General features: G+C 55.3%; 1 protein-coding gene across 1 annotated transcript; it reads left to right on the top strand.

Moving 5' to 3' along the window:
• The first annotated feature begins 3,828 nt into the window (after positions 1-3,828).
• LHX5 (LIM homeobox 5) lies at positions 3,829-12,359 on the top strand. The gene is made up of 5 exons (XM_047698127.1): positions 3,829-4,001; positions 6,124-6,347; positions 7,078-7,355; positions 8,050-8,215; positions 11,992-12,359. The coding sequence occupies exons 1-5, from the start codon at positions 3,829-3,831 to the stop codon at positions 12,357-12,359; spliced, it is 1,209 nt and encodes a 402-aa protein (XP_047554083.1).
• The last annotated feature ends 15,353 nt before the right edge of the window (positions 12,360-27,712 follow it).

The following is a 27,712-nucleotide window of genomic DNA, read 5'->3' as shown; positions in this document are numbered from 1 at the left end:
TTTGTCTGTTTTACTTATCCCGCCGCCGTCTGTCGAGTTGTAATGTTGATACTCTTTAGTCTAGGAGGAAGATTTTTATATAGTAAATTTCATCAACATCTTGTATAAGTGACATTGCGTCTCCATGCATTACCCTGTTAAGACACAAGCGGTTTATTAGTTACATATAGGAGGGGATTTTGCTACCTGGTCGCCATCTGTTAGTGCTGTTAGGGCAGGATAATTCGTCTAATAGTTGGTCTGCTGGCGTTTTTCGGATTCTGTGCTCCCTGGAAGGTGGAGGGCTGGCAAAGGCCAAGCCGGGTTTCCTGCAGCGGGACTGGGGCACGGAGGTTTGGGACTGGGGCTGGGCTGGGCTGAGGCTCGCAGGCCAACTTCAGAGGGTCTGTGACCTGGAGAGAAGGGGCAAACTCAGATATAGGAGGCAGAAGGCCAGACCAGGGATTCTGGAAGTAGAGCCCTCATCTCCTGCAAATTCCGGCATTCAGCCCCCCAACAACAGCCAGGCTCCGGAAGAACCAGAGCTGCTCTCTGAGACTGTCCCCAACTCCTGCTACCTCCCACAGCCTGGGGCCTGGCTGTGCATTGGCATTTAAACACACCCAGGAGGTGGGGGTGGGTGGATATGTCCCATGTGGAGCCCAGTACACAGGCCCCAGCAGCCAGGCAGTGTTGGCAAAGCCAGGGCTGGGAAGATGCAGCACCCCGGCTCTCAGGGAGGACCGGGGTGGGTGGGGGGGTGTTAGAGGAGGGCAGGTTCAGGGCGCCTAGTCCAGAGCAGGGCAGAGGCTGTCAGATGGGGGTTTTTAATGACTGTATGTGAGTTTTCCAGCAACCCAATAGCTGTGTGGTGCACGATGAGAACTGTTCATTGCAGCGTTGAGTCGGGTGCTGGATTTGGACGCCCAGTAGAGAGGCAGAGGGAAGGAAATAAAAACAGTGAAATCAAGAAGGAAAGTGATGGAGAAACAGAGGGAAAGGGAAACAGAAAGAGAACAGAGGCTGAACATCAGAAAGAAAAGGAGACCGAAAGCAAAACAGACATGCAGAGAATGTGGGAGAGAGAAACCCCCGTGAAACAAAGGGTGAATAGGCAACCCGATTGGCCTCCACTTCCAGCCTGGTACCTCTCTCTTGCTGTGTTCTTGGTTCTCTCGGACCCTGCCTCGCTGGGTCTCAGGGCTCCTCGTGCCCCAGGAGGGCAGGGCCAGGTGCTTCCAGAAACTGCGATTTCATCTGGGGCTCTTGGACCTCTCCCAGCTGGGCCGGGGGGGGGGGGGGTGGTGGTGAGGGGGGGGGACCAGGCGAGATGCAGTCTACTTGTGCCTGGCCGAGCCAGGGTCTAACCAGCCACACCGCTACACTACGTGGTGTAGACACTTGTCCCCGGACAAGCTAGAGGATGGAGTAACAGCACCATCAGGCAGCAGCTACCTGATTTGGGGACATCTTTTCAGAGGCCCAGCTGTGGGTCAGTGTCCCACCTGGTGACCAGCACCTGTCAATTTCCTGTCCCCAGCCAGATCACCTCCCCTAGAGACTGTGGGGGACAGAGCTAGGCCTAGACAGGAACAGAGAGAGAAGTCAGCATCTCTGTGCCTCCACCAAATGCCCCCACACAGGCATCCAGAAATCCTGTCCCCGCCAAACCCACAAAGGCAATGCTAGGAGGACACACACAACACGCACCCCCCCCCAAAAAAAAAAACCTCCAGGAGTCATATAAACAAAAACCTGCTATCCCATGCAGACACACACATTGTGAACGGAGCACAAACAAAAATCCACAAAATTCTGCATTCACAAACACACCCGGTCACATCCACCCGGGATAGCATGCACACGGTCACCCACACACAAACACACACATTCAGATTTTTTTAAGTCCACTGACATATACACCAATGCTAGTACACACACACAATAGTTGTACACAGATGCATATACAAACACCCTCACATTCGAGTGTCCAAAAGTAAGCAGACACGCCTATACACAGACCAACGAAAATAAGAGTCCACAGACAAATACACAGCAGAACTATTCACAAATACAAACACACAAATTCGCACAAAAAAGACACATACCCAAATGTACTCGCATGATGGATTATGGTCTAGAAACAGCCAAAAATGCAATTCTCAAACAGCAAATATATACTAACAAACTCAGTAAATGCACCCAAACACACATTCACAGCCAAGGCTTGCCACAAACACACTTCTCTGGCTCCCTCCTGCCCAGGGCCCACCTCCCCAGTCAGCGCGCTGTCAATACTTTCCGGGAGCAGGATGGAAAAATCCTGCGGAGCCCTCCCGGCCTCCCAAACTTGGAGTGCCCAGGGTCCAGGCTGGCCCCTTGGGAAAGGAGGCCTGGCTTCTTCCTCTATCCCCCATACCCCCATCTCCCTCTTCACACACACCTGCAAGCACTCCTCCGCCCCCCCCACACTCCCCAGACCCTCAGCTCCCTAACAACGGGCCACTCTTCATGCGTCCTGCAGAGATTGGAACTTGCACATACAGCCCGCGCACCGGGTGTGCAAACAGCGCCCACGCAATCTCTAGCGTTCCCCGCCAGGGCAGTGCGACCCACTCATCCGGCGCCCTAACTGGCTGGCCCGAGATCTGGAAGGTGCGCCGAGGAAAGGAGAGACGTGGTGACCTCCACCTCTGATCAGGCTTCAGAAAGACCCGCCTCCCCAGACCGCCTCCTCCCCAAATCTCGCCCTGAGCCCCGTGGGCCGCGCGCTCAGGCCTGAAACTCCGGGGTCCCCGACCAGGCCAGATGACACCCTCCCCCAACTTGGGCCTGGGCCTACGCGGGGAAAGATACCCAAAGGGCGCGGCTCGCGCTCATGCTCGCTTGTTCTCTCGCTCTCGCTCGCTCTCTGTGTCCATGAGAAAGGCTGGGCCCCAGCTCGGTGTATGACAAAAGAAGCTGGGCCCGGCTCTGGGAGCCCCGTGAATCGCGCTGTCGCAGCTCCAGGGCGCAGACCCCAGGGACAAGAGGATGAGGGAGTCTAATTTGGGCGGGCTGGACTCGCGAAGAGGAGGCGGACATAGAGCGCGCTCCGGGCCTCGGGCAACTTCTGCAAGTTCCGGGGATAGCGAACGGGGCAGGGGTCCCTCTCCCATCAGGCCCTGGAATCCTGGCCCCCAGATGTTTGTAAGAAGAGAGAGGAAAGGAGATGCAGTTTTCAGATCGCGCGGCCCCCCCGCCCCCAGCCCCAAACTGGAAGGTAAATACTTACTTAGCCTCCGAACCAGGTACAAGCTAATACTCAACAATACTGATGCCTTGTTTTTTTTGCTCTGTCCGGACCGCAACGCTGTAGCCAATTTAGATATGCTATAAATTTAAGAGGTTGCCATGGCCACCGCGCGCCCATTGGCCGCCGGGCCCCCTACGTGCCGCACCACGTCACCAAATCTGAATAAGGATGCGCGAATTAGGCGGCGGCCAGACAAAGATGAGGATCGGGACCGCTTGAAAGTGGGGGAAAGTGCCGGCGCCTCCGCCACCGGGGAAAGCCGCTCCGCAGCGCCGAGGCCATTAGCCACCCAAGACACCTGGGGGAGCCCGGAACAAGCACTGGGACGCGCGGCCCCGGGCATGAGGCTGTGAAAGCCACTCCTTCCCACCCCACCCCGGGCAGCCCAGCGCCAGGCCAGCGATCACCCAAGGACTTGACCGGCTGAGTCTTGGTCCGGACCGGACTCGCTCGGCGGCGGCCGAGATAAGAGGCGGAGTGCAGCAGCGGGGCCCGGGGGCCCGAGGGCCGGGGGCCCAAAGGGAGGGCAGGGCGGCCGGAGCCGCCGGGGCGCTATGATGGTGCACTGTGCCGGCTGCGAGCGGCCCATCCTAGACCGCTTCCTGCTGAACGTGCTGGACCGCGCGTGGCACATCAAATGCGTACAGTGCTGCGAGTGTAAGACCAACCTCTCGGAGAAGTGCTTCTCGCGCGAGGGCAAGCTCTACTGCAAAAATGACTTCTTCAGGTAAGAGGCCGCGCCGCCCCGCCGCCCGCCGCCCGCCGCCCCGCCACCCTGCCGCCGGCCGCCCTGCAGCCTGCGCGCCCGCCCTGAGCGCGCTCCGTTGGGGCGCCCGGGAAGGGGAGACCGCGCAACCTGCCTCCTGGGCTCACAAGCTTACACGGGAAGCGGGGCAGCCTGCTGCTCTCGTCCTGTCCTTGGTCCGGGAAAGCGCCGAGCCCGGGTGGAGTAAGAAGAACGCTGCTTCGCCGGCTCTAGTTCTCTCCTCCAGGCCGGCTTGGAGCCGCGGTGGGGCAGGGCGAAGAAGCCCTTACAAACTTGCTCCCCGGCGTCTCTGCCCCTTTCTTGCAGCTGCGACCCTAGGGACCTCAATCCCTTCCAGGGTGGAAGTTCAAACCCGGTTCTGAGAGAGGAAGAATTTTTGCCTAAGTTAGGGGCTGCTGGAGGCTTCTCCCACCAGGCAGAGTGCAGGAGCCCGGGCGGGGGGGGGGGGGGGGGGGCTGACCTTTCAGCAGGCCAGGGCCCCAGAGCCCTCCTGGACAAACAGAAACTTCCCCAACTCTGAGGGGGCTCAGCCCAGAAGATCTCTTCTGATGAGGGAGGGAGGGAACCTTCTCCTTGCTCCCTCCTCCACCAACTCCTTACACATTTCCTCCCCTCTTGAAATGTACAAACGAAATTGAAGCCGAGAATCAGGACCTTCAGGGTCCAGTCTGCGATGTGTCACCTTCCCTTGCTGCCCATAGGGGCCCTCAGGTGAGCCAGGGCAGATCACTTTCCTGGGCCTCAGTTTCCCCCACCTGGGAAACGCCAAGGGATGGCCAGGAAGGCTGTGGGTTTTCCAGCAGCTCAGCCCTGCCTGTTTCCACCAGGCGCCCGCAGCCGGCTTTGTGCCTGTGAATTCCGTGCACCGAGGGAAGGGGGGCGTGATTAACACCGTGGAGAAAGGCTGCTCACCGGCCCCAGCGGCTCGGCACTAGGGAATTTGAATAGGAGAAAATGTCAGCCACGGCTTTACACGTGTAAACTCCCTGGCTCTGGAGGCCTGAGGCCCCTAATGTGGGGTGCTTGCAAAGTGCTTAATGATTTTTGATAAGGTGCATATGGCCAATTACACTGCCGGATAAGGCCAAAAGTGACTTATGGCTTCTAATGCCCTCACTACATCAACGTCACCCAAATTCGCCCTGTTTAGAGACGTGGGTATGAGTAGATGTGGGGCCCCAGGGTCCTGGGCCCTCGTTCTCCCTTTCTACCTGCACCTCACCCCTCCCAGTGCTGGCCACCACCACCCACTTGGCGGAGGCTGGCCTTCTCCAAGCGCTCAAGGAAGAAAGAAAGGGATTTAGAACGGGAACGGGAACGCGGGAAAGGGGGAATTTGAGAGATCCTCCGTAATGGCCATGCAGGCTTAGCATTGCCTTCTGGTCACGTTCTCCCGGTGCCTGCCAGGGCCGGAGATTTTGGGGGGTTGGGGACTCAATCCCTATCTTCCACAGTCCACTGTTCCGAGGCTCTGCTGTCCACAAGGCCAGCTAGCTCCCGCGGGTCCCAGAGTGGGGACTGGAAGGCCTTGGGAGCTGCTGGCACTGGGAATCAGCAATTGGTTCCTTCCCGCTTGCTCAGATCCAGCTCAGGAGAGGGGCTCCCCACCCCATGGCTTGGACCTGCCAGCCAGGCCAACTGGCCTTACCTGGGCCGCAGCAAACTGGACAGGATCCAGGAGGCAAAGCCAAGGAGTGGCCCAAACCTGGCTGGCCTAGTTTAAACCGTAAATAACTTGGATGGCCAAGTTTGTCTCAAGCAGCCCAGGCAGATCTGGCAGGGATGCGGGGAGCATCTCGGGGTGCTCTGGGTCTGTGCTTGGCTGAAGGCTGCGCCCACTGCTCTAAACCTTGGGGAGGATGAATAAACCTGAACAGGGCGTGACAGTCCCAGCCCCAAGAACGGCCCAGGACCTTTGTCTCCCCTCTCTCGCACTAGCCAGAGAGTACAGGATGGGGGCTCTCGTTTGGCAGATGTGGAAATGGGGACCTCTCAAAGCCCAAGGTGGGTGGGAAGCGGTCAGGGGCTCAAGAGGACGGGACCCCGGGCTGCTCCAAGGTGACAGGCCATGTTGTGTGTGCAGGCGCTTTGGCACAAAGTGTGCGGGCTGTGCGCAAGGCATCTCGCCCAGCGACCTGGTGCGCAAGGCCCGCAGTAAGGTCTTCCACCTAAACTGCTTCACCTGCATGGTGTGTAACAAGCAACTGTCCACGGGCGAGGAGCTCTACGTCATCGACGAGAACAAGTTCGTGTGCAAGGACGACTACCTGAGCTCCTCCAGCCTCAAGGAGGGCAGCCTCAACTCCGGTAGGCGATCTCCTCCCCTCCGCGGCCTCAGGCCCTAAAAGACCGCCCCCTCCCCCGGCCAGCCTGGCGCTTTCTACTTGGGCCCTTGTGCGCATTCTGCGCCTGGCTCCGAGCTCTCCACTCCCATCAAGCTTTTCTAAGGGCAAATGAAAGGGCCGGGAGAGAGGCGTGGGGGGAAGGCGGGCTGGGGAAAGGGGATAGCATTTGGAGTCTGTCCTACGGGAGAGGACTACCAGCTCCCCTCCCCACCTCCTTCCACGGAGGGGCCTTTTCCAAGTTGCTCTCCTCCCCCACTTTGGAAACACACAATTCCCCCCTTTTCGGAGTCTTTTCAGCTCCTGGGAATTTCAGGCTGCACTGGGAGGACCGGCAATTGGGGTCCGGAGGAAGGAGAAATGGGGAGGAAGATCTGAGGCCCAGAAGGCATCTGTAGCCTCCTCCCTCCCCCTCTCCACCGAGGCCGCGCTCCCCCAGAGGGTGCGCCTCCCCCTTACCCAAGCAGTAGCCCAAAAGTGCCCCGAGGGCTTGTGAAGGGTCCCTTCTAAGGCCCGGCCCCACCTGGAGAGAGTGGGCGGGCGCCGGACCCCTGGGGGGAGGGGCTGTCGCGTGGCTCGGAGGGGAACCTGGCGCGGATGGCGGGGGCCTGGATCGGCGGGAACCGGCTACCGGATTGGAGAGACCTTGGGCCGCCGCTGACGCCGCTGTTCTCTTCCCGTTCCGTCCGCCGCAGTGTCATCCTGTACGGACCGCAGTTTGTCCCCGGATCTCCAGGACCCACTCCAGGACGACCCCAAGGAGACGGACAACTCGACGTCGTCGGACAAGGAGACAGCCAACAACGAGAACGAGGAGCAGAACTCCGGCACGAAGCGGCGCGGCCCGCGCACCACCATCAAAGCCAAGCAGCTGGAGACGCTCAAGGCCGCCTTTGCCGCCACGCCCAAGCCCACGCGCCACATCCGCGAACAGCTGGCGCAGGAGACCGGCCTCAACATGCGCGTGATCCAGGTGCGGCCGGCCCCGGTCACCCTCCCCCAGGCTAGCTGAGTCCGGGAGCCTCCCACCCAGCCCCCTTGGCTGAGAGGGGGCCTAGTTCGGGTCTGCCGAAGCGCAGACTGTGTGCCCGACGTCAGGGCTAGCCGGTCAAACTTCTAACCAAAAGATCGCGAATAGTCCCGCTGTACTCCCGACGGTGCAGTCTTGGGCGGGTCACTCACCCCTCGAAATCCCGCCCGCCCCCGTTCAAGGAACGTTTTAAGCCTCACTGGGGTATCCCTCCTCTCCTCCCATCTTTCGGAGCAGAGAAAGGGGCAAGGTTTTTCACGTGCCCCCCTCCCTGTGCGGGTGCGCCGGCAGACAGACAAACCGCCGGAACCCGGCTGGGGAGGCTGGGGAGGCTGGGGAGCCGAGGGGCCGGGACTAGAGCCGTGCAGGGCGGGAGGCCTTTATAAAGCCGTCAGGCCGAGGGCGGGCCGAGGACCAGGAAGCCCAAGTCTTTATGAGTCGCCCCACGGGTCCGCGAAATCCTTCACCCTTGGCTGGTTCTCCGAAGCCCCTCTCCACCTCTCCCGGCCTAATCCGCCCGGCCCCCGCCTCTGGGCAGTCTTGTTGCGGAGGAGGCTATAGGACCCAGGAGGGGAGGCCTGGGCAGGGAGTCATCGGCACCCCGGACCCGAGCTCACAATTCCCGCCCTGGTCCCAGGTGTGGTTCCAGAACCGAAGGTCCAAAGAACGCAGGATGAAACAGCTGAGCGCACTGGGCGCCCGGAGACACGCCTTCTTCCGGAGTCCGCGGCGCATGCGTCCGCTGGGCGGCCGCTTGGACGAGTCTGAGATGTTGGGGTCCACTCCGTACACCTACTACGGAGGTAAGGACCCCCACCCCCGCCCACCCTGGAACGCTCTGCCCTACAACCAGGCCCCAGCGGTTTTGGGGACTGAGGACGCAGGGACCGGAGGACGCAGCGTCGGACGCGGGCACTGTTGGCCGCCGGGGATCCCTCCCTCCCTTCTGTGCACGCGGAACATACACAATCATGAACACCCCTTAACAGACACACAGCAAAAGACGGGCGCCCGCTCACCCATAGATACCTCCTGGACACAAAATCAGATGCATGGGTCCACTCACCCATACAGTGATACACGCAGATAAACACGCACTCACGCAAGCCACACGGGTGCCACTCCCTTGTGCGCACGCACTGGAGTTCAGAGACCTCAGGGATACAAATCTAGGCACGTGATCACATACAACAACACACACAGGTGCACGCCACTCCCCCAGATTCACTCAGGGACAAACACACCCAAAGAGATTCACAGGCTCCCACACTCCAAGCATCATACCAAGGAGAACACTGCAAATCGACAGGCACCGTGCCCCCACTTGACACCCAGCCTTCCTGCTGCCCTTGCCCTTGGCGGTGTGGTGCACTTGGCACCAGCAGGAACGTAGGCACTGGAGGACAGCGCAGGCAGTAGGGATGGAGGGGTCCGAATCCATCCGGGGCCACCTGCTAGCTAGCTTGCGAGTCCAAACCTCCTGTTCCGCCTCGGGGACTATGCGCTCAGCGTCTGGCACTGTTAGCCAGGATGCGGGCAGTTGCTCTGGGCAGGACTCTCGCCCATTGTCCAGCCCCAAGCCCACCAGTGTTCACCGGGGTTGGAAGTGTAAGAGATGGTCCCACCCAGTTACCCACTCTCTGCAAGGAGCTGGAGTTCGCAGAGAGGCGTTCTGCGGCTGGTGTTTTGGGGCTCAGGCTCCGGTGAACTCTCCTCCCCGCTGCTCCCTTTCTTCCCTCTTTTCCTTCCTGCCTTGTCCCCTCACCCCTCCATTTCCTTCCTACCGGCAGTGATGACCCATTCCAACCCCCCACGACCATCCCAGCTCCCTCACTGGCTTTTGAGACCCCAGGTGCTCTAGGAAATCCATTCATGGTCCTTCACTTCCCCCACCTTTGGGCTCAAGGAAAACACCTCCCCCTTGTGTTTCTGAGCCTCTGAATTTGGAGAGCCCTCTGAGTGCCTGTGCTTGAGACCGATCTCTGCTGAGTTGTTCAGTGCCACAGGTCTGGGGAGCGGGGAGGCTAGTGGCCCAGTTTGGGGAGAGATGAGTTTTCTTAGACACGTGGATTTGGAGGCAATGCCAGGGCCAACGTGTAGGGTAGGCCCTGCTGCACCCAGGCAGACCCAGGAAGGAAGGCTTCAGCACATGGTCCTCCTAGGAGGTTAGATCTTCAGGTCTGGCCAGGCCCACCCCACCATGAAATTGTGGGCAAATTGTGCGGCTCTGCTTCTGGGGAGAGACTGTGCGATGTCATTGCCCGGGTTTGGGGCTGCGGACACCGAGGGCAGCTCGGACGGTGGACCCGTCCTGCTGTCTTCAGCCACGAATTCTCCCTATCTTTGCTTCGTTCCACATACCATCTCCGCCCGGCGCGGGAAGGTGGTGGGACGGTGCAGTCCGGAATTTCTCCCTGCCTGGGTAATTAAGAAAGGTTTCCCCGAGGACTGGTGTGCCCCCACCAGTCCAGCCGCCTCCTCTACCCGCACGTCTGCTGGATGGGGTGGGGGCCAGGACACGCGGGCCCCTCTTTCTACGGAATGGGGGACAGGAACCCCCAGCCCCAGGGAGGCAGCCCCGCCTAGTCCGAGCTGGGAGATCCGGGCGGCGGCGGCCGGCAGCGGGCGAGAAAGGGGCTGGGCGGCGGGGCCGGCGGCTCCCCGTGGGAGCGCGGACAAAGCCCCAGCTGCGGCTTTTGTGCCCTTTTCAGACGGCGTTTGTTCCAATTACCTCCGGCCCGGCCGCCATATGGGCGGAGGCGGCGCGCTCCGCGCGGGGGCCGAGGCCCTTGCTGGCTTGCCGGCTCGCTGCGGGCCGCAGCCGTCCCCCATCCCCGTCCCTTAGGGGCCCCAATTTGCCGCTTCCAACCTTTCTCTTCACTTTCGGGGATAATGGAATGAGTGGTTTTAAAAAGTAATTGGCGACCGTTTTAGCTGTTGCTTAAACCGTCTACAGGCTGCACCTTAGGGCACCCCCATTTGGACTGATTTAAGGGTTTAGAGAAAGAAGGGGGGCCGGGCATCAGGGGACGTCCAGAAGTCACCCTGGTGACTGAGACCCGAAGACCCAGCGCTGGCGGGGGGGGGGGGGGGGGGGGGGGGTTGCAGAGGAAACCCCGCTTGGGGGTGTGCTGGTTTTCCCACCGCACAAAGCGGGTTATTGTCACGGGTGCCGGCAACAAGGGGCTCCTTTCATGGGGTCCCACAACCCAAACCCTCAGGAGGCCGACCTGGAGGAGGTCCCCGGGGAGAAGACTCTGGGAAGAGGTCAGACAATTGATGCAGAAACCATTTATTGAAAATGGCTGGGTTTGTAACCTGGAGCCCTTACGCCCCCTGATTTTTTGGGCAAAAATGCGATTTCTGCATTTTTCTGGAGAGAGCCCATAGCTATCAGCAGATTCTCAAAAGGATTCTGTCCCCAAATATTTCAGAAACTGGGTGTCCTGGCAAATGCATGTTTAAGCACTCGTGAAATGTTGGATGTGGGTGATCAGGCCAATGCCCTCCCTCCCTTGTCAGGCCTAGGGAGGTGGTGCAAATGGCCAGACCCCCACATTCACCCAGAAGGTCGCAGGGCTGGACTAGAGAGGGTGAAGGGTGGGCCAGGTCCACCGGGTACTCGCGGGGAAGGAGCCGGCACTCAGCTGCCTTGTGAGATTGGAGTGCTGTTGGCCATGTCCCCGGCCCGGCCCAACTCACCAGTCCCCCTCTGCTGCTGGGGTGTGGGGTCTAGGTCTGGCTTCTTCCCTGCCAGGCGGCCGCCCCCCTCAACCATTTGATGCCCTGGTCTCTGTCCACCCCAGCCTCGCCGCCTAGCTCTATTCCACGCATCTCTGATGTCTCTGACTCATCTGGCGGATCTGTGGGCGCCTCTGTCTCTCCTGACCTTTCTTCTCGCCCCTGGGTCTCTCGCAGGATTTTACCAGTGTGTCTCTAACCACACGTCTGTTCTCATCTCTTTCTCTGTGCTTGTCCTAGACCGTCGTCCTGGTCTCTGTCTCTGCCTTGGTCTTGGTGCCTCTAGGTCTCTTTTTTGACCGGAGTCCCCGGGGCTCCCTGCTGCGTCCCCTCTTGGCTCCCCTGTCACTATGTTTTCTGCCGATCTCTCGCTGATCCTGTCTCTGGCTGTTTCTGTGTCTCTCTCTGGCTCTCTGTGGATCTCTCCCCAGCCCTAAGACACGGTCTAGGATGGGTCACTGTCTGTGTCTCCCCTGCCACTCACTGTCTTTCTCCCTTTCTGTCTGTGGGGAACCTCTGACTTTGAAGTCACAACATCTTTCTCTCTGTGTTTCTGTCTCTGAGTCCCTCCCTCTGGTCTGCGGGTCTCTCAGGGTAGGTGTTGGGGACCTCTGGGCACCTCTGACAGTCTTTCTCCCTGACACTGGCTCTGGGTCTGCTGCATCCTCCCCCGCAGACCCTCCTCGGCCAGCGGCACTCTCTCCCGTCTCCGCGGGGCTCGCCAACCTGAATCAGTGTCCGCCGGTCCCCGCTGGGTCTGGGCCTCTGTCTACGCGGGTCCCCTTCCAGGCCTGGCCGCCTCTGACCTCTCCCTATCTCCTCCCGGTCCCCCCTGCAGACTATCAAGGCGACTACTACGCGCCCGGAGGCAACTACGACTTCTTCGCGCACGGCCCGCCGTCGCAGGCACAGTCCCCGGCCGACTCGAGCTTCCTGGCCGCGTCGGGACCCGGCTCGACGCCGCTGGGAGCGCTGGAGCCGCCGCTGGCCGGCCCGCACGCCGCCGACAACCCCAGGTTCACCGACATGATCTCGCACCCGGACACGCCAAGCCCCGAGCCGGGCCTGCCCGGCGCGCTGCACCCCCTGCCCGGCGAGGTGTTCAGCGGCGGGCCCAGCCCGCCCTTCCCCATGAGCGGCGCCAGCGGCTACAGCGGACCCCTGTCGCACCCCAACCCCGAGCTCAACGAGGCCGCCGTGTGGTAAGGCCGCCGGGCCGGGCCGCCCCCGGACGCAGCCGCCCGAACCGAAACGCCGCGCTCAGGGGTTCCCTCCCGGGTCCGCACGCAGCGGCAGAGGCTCCTCGGCGGGACGCGCGGCGGGGCGCCCCCGGGTCCCCCCACCCCCACCCCGGCCCGCTGCCAGGGCTCTCGGGGCGGAGCGAGCGGTGCTCGGGACCAAAGTCAATACTGCGGAGGGTCGACAGATTTCCAGCACGCTCTAGACTTCCCCGACCCCTACCACCACCTCTTTGGACCAACAGAGGGTTGAGGCCGAGGGCCGGAGCTGGTCGTTCCCCCTCTCTGCCATCCGAGTGGCATTTTGGTGACCTTATTTCTCACTCTGCTTTCCCTGTCTTTAAAACAAGATGATAAGAAAAAGGGAGAGAGTGAAGGGAGAGCGAGGGAAGGGAGCAAAATGAGGAAGAGAGAAGATGGAGAGAGCTCCAGCCGGAGAGGGCGCGAGAAGATGGAGAGAGGGGAGAGGACCGAGCTCGAGTGGGGGTGTCACCGGCGGGAGGACGGAGCCGCCTGCGCGCGGGCGCCCCCTGGTGGCCACACTTGAGGATCAAGGTCAGCTTTCTAGGAAGGGGGCGGTCCGGACCTCCCGGGCCCGGGGGCCAGGCACCCCCCACCCCCACCAACCCTTCCTTCCTTTGACATTTATTGTGAGCCCCGGGGGTCCAGGCCAGACTGGAACGCTCGCCCACCCCGCTCTCCCCCTGGGCAAGGCGCCGAGATTTCGGGCTCCGGCCCATAGACCACCCTCCCTGCCCAGGGCCTGGAGGCGGGGTCGTCAGGATGTACAGTATTATACTTTTTTGGAAGTCGAACGCTTCTAGTTTCCTTATTTTGTATAAAGAAGAAACAAATAAAGTATGTTTTTGTGTTTACTGTTTATTTATTGTACTCTAGTTATCTGGGGTTGGACATTTTTATATTTTTAAGAGGAGGGTGGGCAGAGTGAGGGAGGGGAGACAGAAAGAGGTTTACCTAAAAAAAACCGCAAAAAAACAAAAAATCAACTTTTTTTAAAAAGAAAGATTAATAAAAAAAAATTCTTTTTTTCCCTCAGTGCTGTGTGGTTTTCTTTCGTGTGTGTGTGTGTGTGTGTGTGTGCCTGCCCCCAGAGTCCTTCCAAGGGAACAGAGTCCTTCACCTCTCTAGTTTGTGTGTGTGGGTGGGGGGGAACAGACATGATGGGTATTGGGCCACCTGGAGGGGCATGTGTTTGAGAACCACTAGGTAATGAAAGTGGCTGCCCAACGCGTTGTAGCCCCATGCTTTATATAAAGACCACCCACCATCTAACACAAGCCCGCCCAGTGCATAGTAGGCCTTCAAGATACTTGGCCAATGAATGGTTGTGTGATATGTTTGCCCCCGGGAATGTCAGAAAGACTCTAGCTTCCCTCCTAATGAGGCCTCGTGTAATTCGGGAGGGCTGGTAAGCTGACTCTAGTTACCGGCAAGGCTGTATCAGGGCAGAAGGAGCCCAGGGAGAGCCAAGCTGATGTGATCTGCAACTCCGATGGAAGGAATGCTGGCACCGTTGGGTAAATCAGCGTGATGGAGAGAGCGCTAGATGAGATCTGGGAGGCCTGAGCCATTCCCTGAACACAAAGCCTGTTTCCTTACTTGCAAAAGCAGAGATGGGAGGGAGGGCTTCCTACCTTCCCTTCCAACCTGGACACTGTAAGGATAGAAAAGCAGATGAGGGAGATAAAAATAAATGTGAGCGTGTCCTGCCTTGAGTCCCTTTTCATCCAAACTGGGGAGGGGGGGGTGCATGCCAGAGGGGAGGGGAGCGAGGGAGCAGAAGAGTGGCCCACCAAGCCATAGGCATACTCCAAGAGTCCAGCTCACCTGTCCCTCTTGGATGTGGACCTCATGAGAATACCGCAAGGCGGCTGGCTTAGGCTTTTCCTTTCCTTTATATGTGTTTGTCTTTTTCACATGAACGCCCCTTGCTCATTGAGGAAAATTTCAACATTTCAGATAAACAAAGGGAAGGAAATGTAATCACCCAGAATCTCAAACACCTTGATAATGTATTTGATGTCTTTCCTTCCAGACTTTTTCTTTATTTCTTCGTTTTGAAACTAGAGATCATTCTCTATGCGCCATGCAGTTATTGGCGCTGGTTCACTCAGCAATATCGCCCGGATTAATAAATTGATCATGGTCAGAAGTCTATCATTCTTGGTAGTGATATGCTGAAACCCATCCTTTTTCGGGTTTTGTTTTCTTTTTAACCAGTTCTGTTGTTGGACATTTGGGTCCATCCATTTTTTTTTGTTTGTTTTACCACTTTAAACCACGCTGGAATAAACATCCTCCTAGCTAAATCTTTGGACTTGTATCAGAGTAGGTATTGTGCACCCCATTAGGATGCTAACATAGGTGAAGGGACTTGCCCAAGGTCACATAGCTGGGGAGTGGCAGAGCAGGGATTGGAGCGCGTGTACGTATTGGGTTGTGCTTCTACTCCACAACAGTGTCCTGATTCTAATGAGTCGTAGAACCTAAGAGAGAATTTGCAAGATTCTAGGCCCTATCTCTGTCAGGCCCCCCAAACATTTTCCGGAAACATGTGAATTTTTCGAGAAGGGGTCCCTAAGAACTTTCGCCACAGAGAGAATGTGGCTCCCTGCAGACAGATTTGTGACAGGGTCACAGAGGCAGGGAGGAGCAGGGAAGAAGGGGATTTGCAAGAGGTGGGAGGACTCCCTCTTGTGGGTATGCTCGCTCGGACCCCCAGCCGCCTACCCAGGTGGAAAACTTGAGCCAGAGCTGTCAGGGAACCCCATCACAGGGACAGCTGAGTGGACCCGCGGGGTGAGAATTCACTGTGGCAGCACCCCTCCCCTCCCCCCATCCAGCTACACACACACACACACACACACACACACACACACACACCAAACAGGTAGATGCTCACACAATTGCACAGTCACGCATACAAAAACATGTGCCGAAACAGAAATAGCCACACGTTCGGACAGGGGGACAGGCACATCGACACACACACCAGCCACATGGACACGCTCCTGAGCTGTACACCCAGGCACAGGCTAGACAGCAGGCTCACACTCCACAGGCTTGTGCTCACACAGCTACGTGCAAACGCGTGCCCGTTAATGTGCACCCCTCACTGCATGTGTGCGCCACACATCTTTGCACAGATACAGAAATACACACAAGCACACACATGCATCTCTACACATACCAGATTTTTTTTTTAAAGGTTTTATTTATTTATATGAGAGAGAGAGAGAGAGTGAGAGAGAGCATATAAGCAGGGGCAGCAGCAGGCAGAGGGAGAAGCAGGCTCCCTACTGAGCAAGGAGCCTGATGTGGGACTTGATCCCAGGACCATGGGATCATGAGGGGAGCCAAAGGCAGATGCTTAACTGACTGAGCCACCCACGTGCCCCTGCATACTTGCTTTGAACCCATATGCCCAACCCCCATGGACACACACAGACCTGAACCTCACATCCTTGTGCGCGTGCGTGCTCACACATGTACACAGGGTATACCTGCCCTTTGGAGGCCCACAGTTTCCATCTGGGAGAACGGGGAGAGGCAGGGGCCCACCCATGCATCAGGAAGGACTTGAATAACCCCAGGGTGGTCGCATCAACACTCTGACGCTGTTCCAGACGCCAGATTCCAGGATGGGGCAGCATCTGTGGGGTCCAGGTCAGTATTTGGGGCCAGCTCCCAGGGCCCTTCCTCCAAGTGTTCGTGAGCAAGGCGGGATGGGAGCAGCGGCCACCTGGGAAGAGGATGGGGCAGAACAGAGCCAGGGCCCTGGGGTCCGGGAGACTCTCTGACTGGTCACTCTGTCACTTTTCTGAGCCTTGGTTTGCCCCACCGCAAAACGGGCTCACAAGAGCATTTCATCCACACTGGAGGGATGTCATTCCTCCTGGAAATCTAGGTCCCAGGTTCAATCCCCACTCCTGTCTCCCTGCCCCCATCAGCTCCCTTGGAGGAGGACAAGTCGGGGAGGGGAGCAGGGAGCTTGCCAAAATCAGCTTCTCTCACCTCTCCAAGAGCCTACTGGACCCAGGGACTCTAAAAGGAGAAACTCCAGCCCCACCCACCCCATCACAGTGTCCCTGTGGGGCCCATAGTAGTGGCACTGGGTGTACTAAGTTAGGGAGGCAGTTCCTCAGAGAGTCTGGACAGGGAAGAGGGAGAGCTGGAGGACTGCTTGTCCCTGGACACCCCAACCATTTTCCCAAAGTGTGATCGGAGGTCATTGCTTGCTAGAAGGACCTGTCTCCCCAGGCCTCCTGGTCCATTGCTGGTACTGCTCCCAGGCATGGGGTCCCAGATACTCCACACGTTCAAGCTCCCAAGCTGATTCCGATGTCCCCCAACTTTGCAGGAGCACTGCCCAACGAAGTCTTGTCCATTTGGAGTCCCCGCAGACCCTCAGACGCCCTTCAGCATGAGTGCCGTTAACCCCACTTTGCAGATGAGAAGACTGAGCCCCTAGAGGTGAAGTGAGCTGCCTCGGGTCACTCCACCAGGGAGTGACGACAGACCCAGGCTTTGAATCCAGACGTCCTGCCTCCAGAGCTCACGTTAGTCCAGGACCCAGGACAGAGCCTGGCCCAGGTTAAGGTCTCATTCTCTGTGTTCTCTGCAGAGCAACTACATGAATGAATCTGTGCATTTCAGCTGCCGTGAAAAGGCTGGGCGGGCGGGGGTGGGGTGGTGGTTTCCAACAGAACCAGCCAGAGGGCAAAGGGCATAATAAAAACTGCCAAGGTCAAAAGACACAAGGACTTCCGGCTTCTCCACCTTGCCCTTGGTTCTCCACTCACCCTCCTTGCCCCCCCACCCCCTTCCACCTCCCTTAATGTATCTGTTCCTCTCCTTCATCTCTTCATCACCTGTATTTATTATCATTTAAAAATAAAAGATTTCCGAGAGAGGAAAAAAAATACTCTAAGCCATGCAAGTAAGGAGACTAGCCGGCCCCCCGCTGTGCCCTCCAGCTTGGGGCAGAAGGGGCCCCTCGCCTGTCCCTGGCGGCCCCCAGGCTGTCATTCTGGCAACACTGGCCAGTGAAACCACGTGTCTTCCAGCCCCCATCATCAGGCTCTCCCCCAGCCCCAGCCCCGTGCACTGGCCCTGAAATGAACACCCCACAGAGCACGAAAGCTGACCCACTGTGCTTAGGACTAATATTTAAAATGCAGAATGGCTGTGGAGGGCTCCTGCTCCCAAGCCTTGTCGCGTAGTAAAAAGATATAAACAGAATAAATTACCTCTCCAGCTCGGATTATGAGAATACCCATCTCCTGACCGGAATTTTAAGTCCTGTCTCCCTCGTAGTGCCGCACACGGCTGATTTATGGAAACCTGAACACTTCTCTGCATATTTCTTCTGTTCAGCCAAGTGACCGAGTTTACCCTTCCTATGCCATTAGCGTTATTAACACCTGAGCAACCGATCATTGCAAATGGGCCATTTCTGTGATGAACGGAAACCTCTCCCGCCACTTCTCTGGGGCCTCGCTGCCCCTGGCCTCCTCTTTCTGCATTTTGTGCCAGGGCTCAGGACTGCCCCCCACTTCCCCCTAGCACCTGCTGATGGGCTCCTGGGGGCTCTGGGAGGAAATCCCTCACCCCAGCAGGCACCTATGGCTTTCTAGTTCCAACACCACTTTTTTTTTTTTTAATCCTTCAGAGAATGTTCCAGATGGAGGACAATGCCCCCATTGACCAAGGAAATAAAATGAGACTCAGAGAGGGCAAGAGACTGGCCTAAGCGCCTACAGAGAGTTCACACCAGAGCTGGGAACCAAATTCAGATCCCCGGGGACCCAGGAGCAAGGCAGAAAGGCAGACCCTCAGGGCTCCATTATGGAACTTCAGATCCAGAATGCGTCGGACCCCCAGGGGCTCAGAGGACAGGGTCGGTTTCAGAAGTAGTGGCTTAGAACACACCCAGATCCTGAGCGATCGATCCCTTTCTCACTGCAGGAAAACCTCACCGTGTTTAGTCTTCTTTGCTCAGAAGCAGCAGGGTCCCCAATTCCACAGTCAAGCTGACTAAGGGAAGATGAAGCCACCAGCCGAGCCTCCATGTAACATGCCAACCCATGCCGTGTCTCTGTCCCCCATCCCCAGGCTGTGAGCAACTTGAAACCAGGGACTGTGTGACTTGACATTGGGCACACAACCTCTCTGAGGTTCACTGTGAACAGAAGGGCTACAATCAGATCTACCCGCGTGGGTTCATTGTCAGACCCTGACTGACATAATTGTGGTATAGTTAGAGTAACAAAGACTTCTTACATTTTTTTTAAAACAAGGACTAACTTCACAGCCCACGTGGACAGAGATGCAATGTATTATTACTTTCCAGAATGTACTTAAAGATATCCATGTTTCCACCAGCTGGAAAATTATAGGGCCTGCGAAGATAAGAATGTGTCTGGCGCGTAGTAGGAGGTCAAGGCTTAATCAGGAATAATTCGGCAATCTGTTTAAAGGGAAACGCACTGTCCACAATGAAAGGATAAACAAGATGTGGTAGGTCCATTCAGCGGGGTTTTCAACCCAGCCATAAAAAGGAAGGAGAGACTGACACCTGCTAAGACACAGGAGAACCCCAAAAACATGACACGGAGGGAAAGAAGCCAGACACAAGAAAACTACGTAGTCTGGCTCCCTGCTCATCGGGGAGCCTGCTTCTCTCTGCCCCCGCTGGCCCCACCCCCCAAAATAAATAAACAAATAAATAAAAATACTTAAAAATAAATAAATAATAAATAAAGAACTAAATAAAAATACTTTTTAAAAAAACGCCATATATCATCTGATCTTCTCTATCTATATGAAATGTCTAGAACAGGCACTCCCATAGAGACAGAAAACAGGTTGGGGGTTGGGGGGGGTGGGTGGGGATGGGGAGTGGCTGCTTAACGGGCCCGGAATTTCCTTTTCGGGTGACGGAAATGTCTTGCAACTGGATAAAGAAGGAGGTTAAGCCACGTTATGAATGCCCTAAACGCCTCTGCATTGTTCACGTTCACGCGATTAATTTTACGTTGTGTTTCACCCTGTTTTTTAAAAATGAAAAAAAGAAAAAGAAAGAAAGAAATGCAGTTTCATTATATTTGGGACCTCCAGGACACCCAAGCCTCACAAAAAAGTCCATTCTCTGCTGCTGCATGAGGAGTCTTTGAAGCCTATGTGGGAGCCAGCCGGGGGAGCTCAGGCTCCAGCCCCTCCTGGTGGACCTTGCTGGAAGGAGTTTGCTTCATGCATTTTTTTTGGGGGGGGGGTCCCTGAAATCAGATCGACATCCAGGGACATCTGGAGGAATGGGGCATTTCCACAGGAGCCTGATACACAGCAGGAAGTCACTCTTTGGGGCGCCTTTTCCGCTCCTCTGATTGTCTTAGGGTCGGTCTCTGTCCGGTGCTAGTGGGTCTTAAAGTCCTGTCTCCAGCTGGCTTATCAAACGCACTGCAGGCAGGCTAGGGGACTTGGCCCAGCAGAAGCCGGCGACAACGCCCAGGCATCGTTTTGTTTCTGCTTTTATTTATTGCTATGTTTATTACCTAATTCTGGGAAGTGATACCGTTTCTCCACTTAGAGCGGTGATAACGTTTTCTTTCTAAAAGGCATTTAAGGTTTCAAGAAACGTATGAACTGCATTAACAGTAAAGATGACGCATGGATCTGAACAGCCTGAGTTGGTAACAGGAGCTCAGGGACCGTGTTTCCAGAATGTGCGCGAGCCAGGATCACTGGCCCCGACCTGGCCCACTCCAGGTCACCAGAGATTTCTCTGGGGTCAACATGTAGCCCCATGGGATTCTCCTGTGTGGGGCTGACTACGTAACTCACCCTCTCTGGGCCTTGGCCTCCTCATTGGGAAAATGGGCCTGGGAGGTGGACCAAAGAGCCTATAATGAAGTTATACAGACAGACATCCACCTGACTTCTCGAACTTTCTTTTCTTTCTAGCTTTCTTCCTTTCTAGCTTTCTTTCTTTCTTTCTTTCTTTCTTTCTTTCTTTCTTTCCTTCTTTCTGCAAATATCTGTTGAATGCCTAATATGCACTGGGCATTCTTCTGAGCTCTGGGTTCCAGATGTGACTACAACAGGTTCCATCCCAGTCCTCGTGGAACTCATATTCTATTGGGAGAGACAAGAGCCAAGGGAGAAGAGTCATCATTGCAAATAGCAGTAGAAAGAGAAGGCAGGGGCACCTGGGTGGCTCAGTGGGTTAAGCCTCTGTCTTCAACTCAGGTCATGATCCCAGGGTCCTGGGATCGAATCCCACATTGGGTTCTCTGCTCAGTGGGGAGCCTGCTTCCCCCTCTCTCTGCCTGGATCTCTGCCTACTTGTGATCTCTCTGTCAAATAAATTTAAAAAAAATCTTAAAAAAAAAGAAAGAAAAAAGAAAGAGAAGGGAATGAGATCAAGAAGGCTGGGGTGCTGGGAGAGGTGCCTGGCCAGGCCAAGGTCGGGCAAGAGAGGTACTGCCTTGTGTGCAAAATGTAAGTGGCGGGACAGGAGAGACGCGTACCAAAAACTCAGTTATCAAGGTAAGTCATGTTTTCATATAATATTTTGAAAAGTCAAAATTAATGCACAATAGCCCATTATGAGCAAAACGGCAACCTTTTCAATCAAGACAGGATCTGACAGGCCTGGGATTCGGTGCAGTGAGACACCCAAGACCAAGTGAGATCCCATCTTTATTTAAAATGTCACTATTTTGGGGCGCCTGGGTAGCTCAGTGGGTTAAAGCCTCTGCCTTTGGCTCAGGTCATGATCCCAGGGTCCTGGGATTGAGCCCCGCATCAGGTTCTCTGCTCAGCAGGGAGCCTGCTTTTCCCCTCTCTCTCTGCCTGCCTCTCTGCCTGCTTGTGATCTCTCTGTCAAATAAATAAATAAAATTTTTTTTTAAAAGTCACTATTTTATTCATCACAAATTTCTTTCGCATTAATTTTAATTGGAAAAATGTTTTATTACAATATAATTTATCTCGATTGCTGAGTTTGGAGCACCCCTTGCTTTTGGCTCCCCAGGTGAGTGCCTTGCTTGCCTAAACCTAGATTCAGCCCTGCAAAGCCAGGCTGTGAGCCAGGAGGGCTCCTCTGAGGTAAAACCTGCATGAGGAGAAGTGTTCACTTAACTGTGATCTGGGGGAAGAGTGTGACAGGCAAAGGGAACAGCACTGACAATGGCCCTGAGGCAAGGTCAATCTTGGTGAATTCCAGGAAGAGGAGGAGGCCGGCATGGCTGCCCTTGGAGGAGTGAGAAGAGGAGGGGCTGGGACAAGGCAGGAGCTGGGGTCTGAAAGGTCAGCAGAGGTCAGATGATACAGGGTTCTGTAGGCCAAGGTGAGGGATGGGCCCTTTATCCTAAATGCGTTGGGGACATAGGATTTAAACAGGGTGAGGGAAGGGGCAAAGATCTGACTTAGCCTTGTTCAAGACCAAACAGATCAGCGTGGCGGGTGGGGAAGGGCAGCCTCAAGACCGGGCAGGGGGACCACTGGTGTCTTTTATTCCTTGTTTTGCAGGAGGGGAAACTAAGGCTCAGAGAGGTGAATTCACCTGCTCAGGTTCCCACCTAGTAAGAAGCCGAGGTGGAGTTTGAACCTGGATCTTTCAAGTCTCAGCCTGCTCCACACTCTGCTCACCTTACAGAAGAAAGGACTACATCACATAACCTCAAATGAGCCTCAGTTTCCCTCATCTGTAACGTGGGACGGACTGTAATTCCCACTTCCTAGGCGTGACGAGGCAAGGAAAGTACATAAGCCAAGCCCAGGCTAAAGCCCTTGCTACCTCCTATGTTAAAAGGAAGATAAGAGGCCTTTTCCCACCCACTTCTCTCTCTGCTGGTCCTTCCTAAATGGAGAAACTTTGGTATTTGTTCTTCAAACATTTATTTTATTCCTTGGGGTGGTTTTTTTTCTTTCTTTCTTTTTTTGGGGGGGAGGGGGTGAGGGGAAGAGGAAGGATTGGTGAAGGTAATCAGTTTTCGGACTTAAGATAAAAAATCGCAGCAAAGGGTCGGCTTGACTCTTTATAATTAATGGGGCGGCTTGTAATAGGATTCTCCTGCCTGTGGCGCTCCCAGGAAACACCTTTTTACATAAGATATTGCCCACGCTGGAGTGGTAGCGAGGTGATTTATGGGGTTCCTTGCTCCAGAAAACCTCTCCTGGGGTTGCCTGGCCAATGGAATTTATCAGGGAGTTTGGAAGCAATGAGAGAAACCAGCCCATGACATTTTTGGTGGAGTTTAAAAAGCACAAACACTGGGGAAGGGAGAGGCCGATGGGACCGGGAGAGGGAGGGAGGGTCCGTTGAGGGTGGGTTCTCCACAAGCCAGAGCCTAAGCCAGGGATTCCTGGGGCCCCACTTCTGGAGGGAGGGATTGGGGTGGGAGGGCAGTGGGAGTGGACAGAGGGAGGAGAGGGCTCTGGGGGGAGTCTGGCCTCAGCTTGATCCCAACCACTACCAGCTGGGATCCCTACTCCATGAATGGCACCACCCACTGAGGTGCTCCCCTTGGGGCTTGCAAGGGGGTCTGCCTTTTCTATCTCTCCATCCATCGGTCATCGGTTATGGACTACCCCTCTCACGCATCTCCAGACACAGCCGTTCCCATGGGCTATTCTTGAAGAGGGGTGGGAGCAGCTATGGGCTGTTAACAGCCACACCCCCAGTAGCTGGGGAGCCCACCTGATAAAGGGGTTTGAGTGAGGGGTTGGAGCACCATTAGTGTCCATTGCAGAGACAAAGGTGTGTCTGGACAGGAGATGGAACTCTAAGTTGCAGACGGGGCTGAGGGATACAGGCGGGGACATGGGTCTGATGCTCCACTGTTTCAGGGCTCTCCTCATGCTCAGAGTAAAAACCATAGTCCTAACCACAGCCTACAAGACCCTCCATGATCCAATGTCCTATTCCCTTCCCTAAACACACACAGACACACAGACACACAGACACACAGACACACTCTCTCTCTCTCTCTCTCTACCTCTCGGTCTTCTACCATCTTTTGCCATTCTCTCCCTTAGCTACTCCCCTGCAGTCACGCTGGCCTCCTCCAATGTCCCTACCTCAGGACCTTTCCACATGCTGTCCCCGCTGCCCCATGTGGCTTGTTTCTTCATTTCCTTCAGACCTCACCTCAGATTTCACCTTTTCTAAGAGGCCTACTTGCCATCCTACCTCAGCCTACCAATAGATTAAGAGAGAGACCCACGAGACCCATTTCACAACCAAATGCAATGTGAACCCTTTGGACCCTGATTCCAACAAACCAACAAGACATTTTCAAGACCATCTTGGAAAAGCTGAATACAGCCTGAGTAGTGGAGAACACTAAGGAATTATTCGTTCATTGTGATTGATGCAATAATGGAGTGATGTTTACATTAAAAAATTTTTTTTCCTGATCTGTTAGGGACCATACTGACAGACTTTATGAGTGAGGCTACATGATGCCTGGGATTGTTTTGGCATACTTCAGTGAAACAAAATAGCCCCCACCTCTTCTCAGGCATTCTGTCTCCCTGTGTCCTGTCCCATCCTTCCAGACAGTATCTATCAGCATCTGACAGGTCATATTTTTAATTGGGGATTTGTTATTGTCTGTCCCTCTCTGCCAGGATGTAAGCCCCCTGAGGTCAGAATGTTTGCTATATTCCAAGCACCTACAAAAATGTCCAACACAGAGTAGTTGCTTAATAAATATTTGCTAAATGAATTATTGGATGGATGGATGAGACCATTGGCTCTTCTCACAATGCTCCCTCCTTTTGGATCTCCCTTCTCAGCCATCCTCCCAGATGGTCACCAACCCTGGGGGCCCACTCACCACTAAATCAATCACCATGTTGTGTTGATTCCACTTTCTCAATATTTCTCCAGACTCCTCACCTCTTCTCCAAAGCAAACCACATGGTCAGACCAGATGGTCAAAGCCTCCAGGGTCTTGCCCAGCATCACCCAGCCAAGCAGAGGTGAGTCTGGAGTTTGGCATCTGAGCTCTAACCCCAGGGCAGACAGACTTCAGTCTAGCCAGGGTCCTTCCCAACCCCTCATCCCAGCTGCTCAATTGCTAGTGAAGACTGCTAATTGCCCTTTGGTCCCAATTCTCCTCTTTTAGAAACCAAACCCTGAGCTTCAGTAGGCTGAGGGCCTCCTGGGCTACAGACTACATTTCCCATACTCCTTTGCAGCAAGGTGTGCCATGTGATTCAGTTTTGGCCAGTGGGCTGTGAGCGGATGCAAAGTGTGCCACATCCAGGTGATGCCCTTAGACAGAAAACTTCTTGCCCTCTACTTTCTTCTTCCCCCACTGCAGCCTTAGTGATTATGGACCAATTTAGACCGTGTGGATGAGGACGGTATTTTGGGGGAGGGCAGAACAATAAGATAGAACGAACCTGGGTCCCTGTAAAACCCAGTGGGACAGAACTGCCTACCTTTTTGGAATAGTGTTCCAGTTTGGGGGTCTTTTCATTATAGCAACTTAATCCGTATGCTTACGCATTTATTCTGTATGTCGAAGACTTCACTTATTCTTCTTTTCCTGTTGAAGAACCTCTGGTTTTAGCTGGGCAGTTGGCTGCCTGTTATAAAGACTACATTTCCCAGCCTCCCTTGCAGCTAACTATGGCATGTGACTAAGTTCTGACCAATGAGCTATGAGTGGAAATAGCATGTATTAATTATAGGGAGTGTCCTTAAAAAGAAGAAATGTGTCTTTCTTCATCCTTTCCTCCTTCCTGCTGCCTGGAATGAGGATATAATGGCTGGCCCCTCAGCACCCATATGGGACTATGAGGTGACCTTGGGAATGGAATTAATTCACAGCTGAGCAACCAAAAGCAAAGGAGCTTGGGTCTTTGGTATCAATGAGACACCACTACAACAGCCCTAGGCAATCTAACTACAGGCTTTTAAGTGAAAGAGAAATAAACCTCTATTTTGGTTTAAGCCACTTAGTTTGTCTTTTCTGGATTACAAAGCTAAACGTAATCCTGATATACTCACATGCATTAGTTCATTCTGAAACAAAGCAACACAAAATCATGGAACTGGGTGTGCAGGGCTGGGATGGATCCTCTGTACCCCTCTGCGTGGGCCGCCAAGAGGCCAGACTGCCCCCCAGAAAACTCTGGAGGGGCTGGACATGGAGATTAGGAATAAGTGGGCTTTACACCCTTGTGAGAGCAAAGAGCCCTACCAGGCCACAGCGAAGAGCCTTGGGCCCTCACCCCTGGTGTTGTAGCATGAATAGCTCACCCTCTCTAAGCCTCATCCACCTCCTCACCGGCAGCTAACAGTCCTGTCAGGCCTCCCAGGGAAGATGGGCTTGAGGCTCTGAGTCAGAGCGATGCTGACCCCAGGCCCCAAGGGTGCATGGAAAATTAGGCAACTGTCTTCTCTGACTTCCACCCACCCACCCCAACCTCCACTCACACCAGCTACTTCCAAAAGCGGCTCCTACGTACTGATTTGAAACACCCTCCCAGCTTCATAAAACTCTACCCCCCCAATCATTAATATCACATTGGGTTATGCTTTGTTCTCCCCGTAAGGCAAGCGGCATGAAACCTTGTGCCTCTGACCAAGAAGGGAAAGTGCACTCCTAGACAGGCAGAGAATGAAAAACAAACTGCCCAGGTTGGCCTCATTTTTGCGGAGGGCCAAGCCCGGATTGGGCTCAAACCTAGGCAGCTCAAAGCAAGTGAATACAATTCGGGAGCCCTTTATGAACTGTGTGGGCCATCAATCAGGGTGCTTCCTGTTGCAAGAGACAGAAATTGTGGGCTGAAGAATGAAGGAGAAGGCCCCGGCTTGCATAAATAAGTAGTCCATGGGTGTCTCCCAATTCCCTCTTGAAGTCCTGACAGTCTATTTGAACAGCGTGGCCCCTGGTCCCACCCTTGAACCAATCACTGTGGCCCAGGGAGATAGGACCCTCACACTGGGTCAGGCTGGGGTCACATGCTCCTCCTCCTAATTCAGAGCAGTCACTTTCTTGCAACTTGTCAGAGACTTTATATGAATATGTGGGGAAAGAGCATATATGGTGTTTCCCAAATTGCTTTGATTCTGAGCTAAACAATCGGGAGATCTGTTACACTGCGCTCAAGCAGTCAGTGGCTGCCTCCTCTCCATAGAGCAGAAGCTCTCAGTTTGCTCCAATCCCTACCATTCCCAAAAGTCTAGCTCCTTCCCTGCCTCCCTGCCTCTCTGCAGACACCTAAGTTTGATACGGGGCTAGTGATGAGATGTTAAGTCCCAAATGCACAAATGGGAAGCATTACACACTTGGAGGGAAATCAGATAACCCTCACTTAATGGCACTATTCCCTCATAAATACACGAGTGTGTGTGCACTCTCCCACAGGCACACACGTGGACACAAACATGCGTGCATGCAGGGTCATGAGCACACAGGTGCACACATAACCACACACAGATGACTAGGGACACGAAGCCTCAGTTGTCATGTCCCCAACGAGAGGGTCCCCAACAACCTGCCACTCCACAGGTACGGAGCCCCATGTCCTGCCTTGTATGGGTCCTGCCCAAGCTGGGAAAGGGAGAGCAGCCGTGGTATGACCCTGGACCCCCTCCTCACATCCCCCCTTGTCTGGATTCCCAGGCTTGAGGCTGGAATAAAGGACTATATGGAGGAGAGGTCTCGGGAGGCAGGGCGCTGGAATCAGCCCAGTGAGGGGACAGAGGAAAGCCACAGGGAGCCCACGGGGTCCTCCGACCCAGGACAGGGGCCCCAGCAGGGAGAGGGGGAGGCTGGGCGTGTCCAAACAGGTACACACACCTGGCGGCCCAGGCTGCCAAGCTCTCCGCAGAGCCCTGGACAAACACAGAGACGCTCCTGCTCCCAAGACCCTCGGCTAGGCTTCCCGATGCCCCTCGGAGCGGTTGAGAGGGCAGAGACAGAAAGTGAGGGTCCCTGTGCCCACACCCCGACTTGTGAGACCAGGTCATGCCATCTTTGCATGGTATCCACGGCCTCGGCTTCCACCACCTGTGTACTTGCCCTCTCCCTGCACCCTCACCCTGTCCTTGGCATTCCTGGGGTGTCAGCTAGGTAAGGCTACAGTAAGGTTATTGGCGGGTGTTATCTGAATGGGGTCAACAGGCCCCTCGGCTTCTTATCTCCGGTCCACCGAGACGAGGAAGGGAGCAAACAGCAGCTGACGAGTCTCCCAGGAGTGTGGCTGAGGGTAGAGGCCTGACTGGGAGACAGAACACCTGGGACTGAGGTGAGCTCTGCCACTCACTGGAGGAAGCGC

Source organism: Lutra lutra, chromosome 12 (genome assembly GCF_902655055.1).
Source record: "Lutra lutra chromosome 12, mLutLut1.2, whole genome shotgun sequence".
Taxonomy (NCBI): Eukaryota; Metazoa; Chordata; class Mammalia; order Carnivora; family Mustelidae; genus Lutra; species Lutra lutra.
This window is presented reverse-complemented; position numbering and strand designations above follow the sequence as displayed.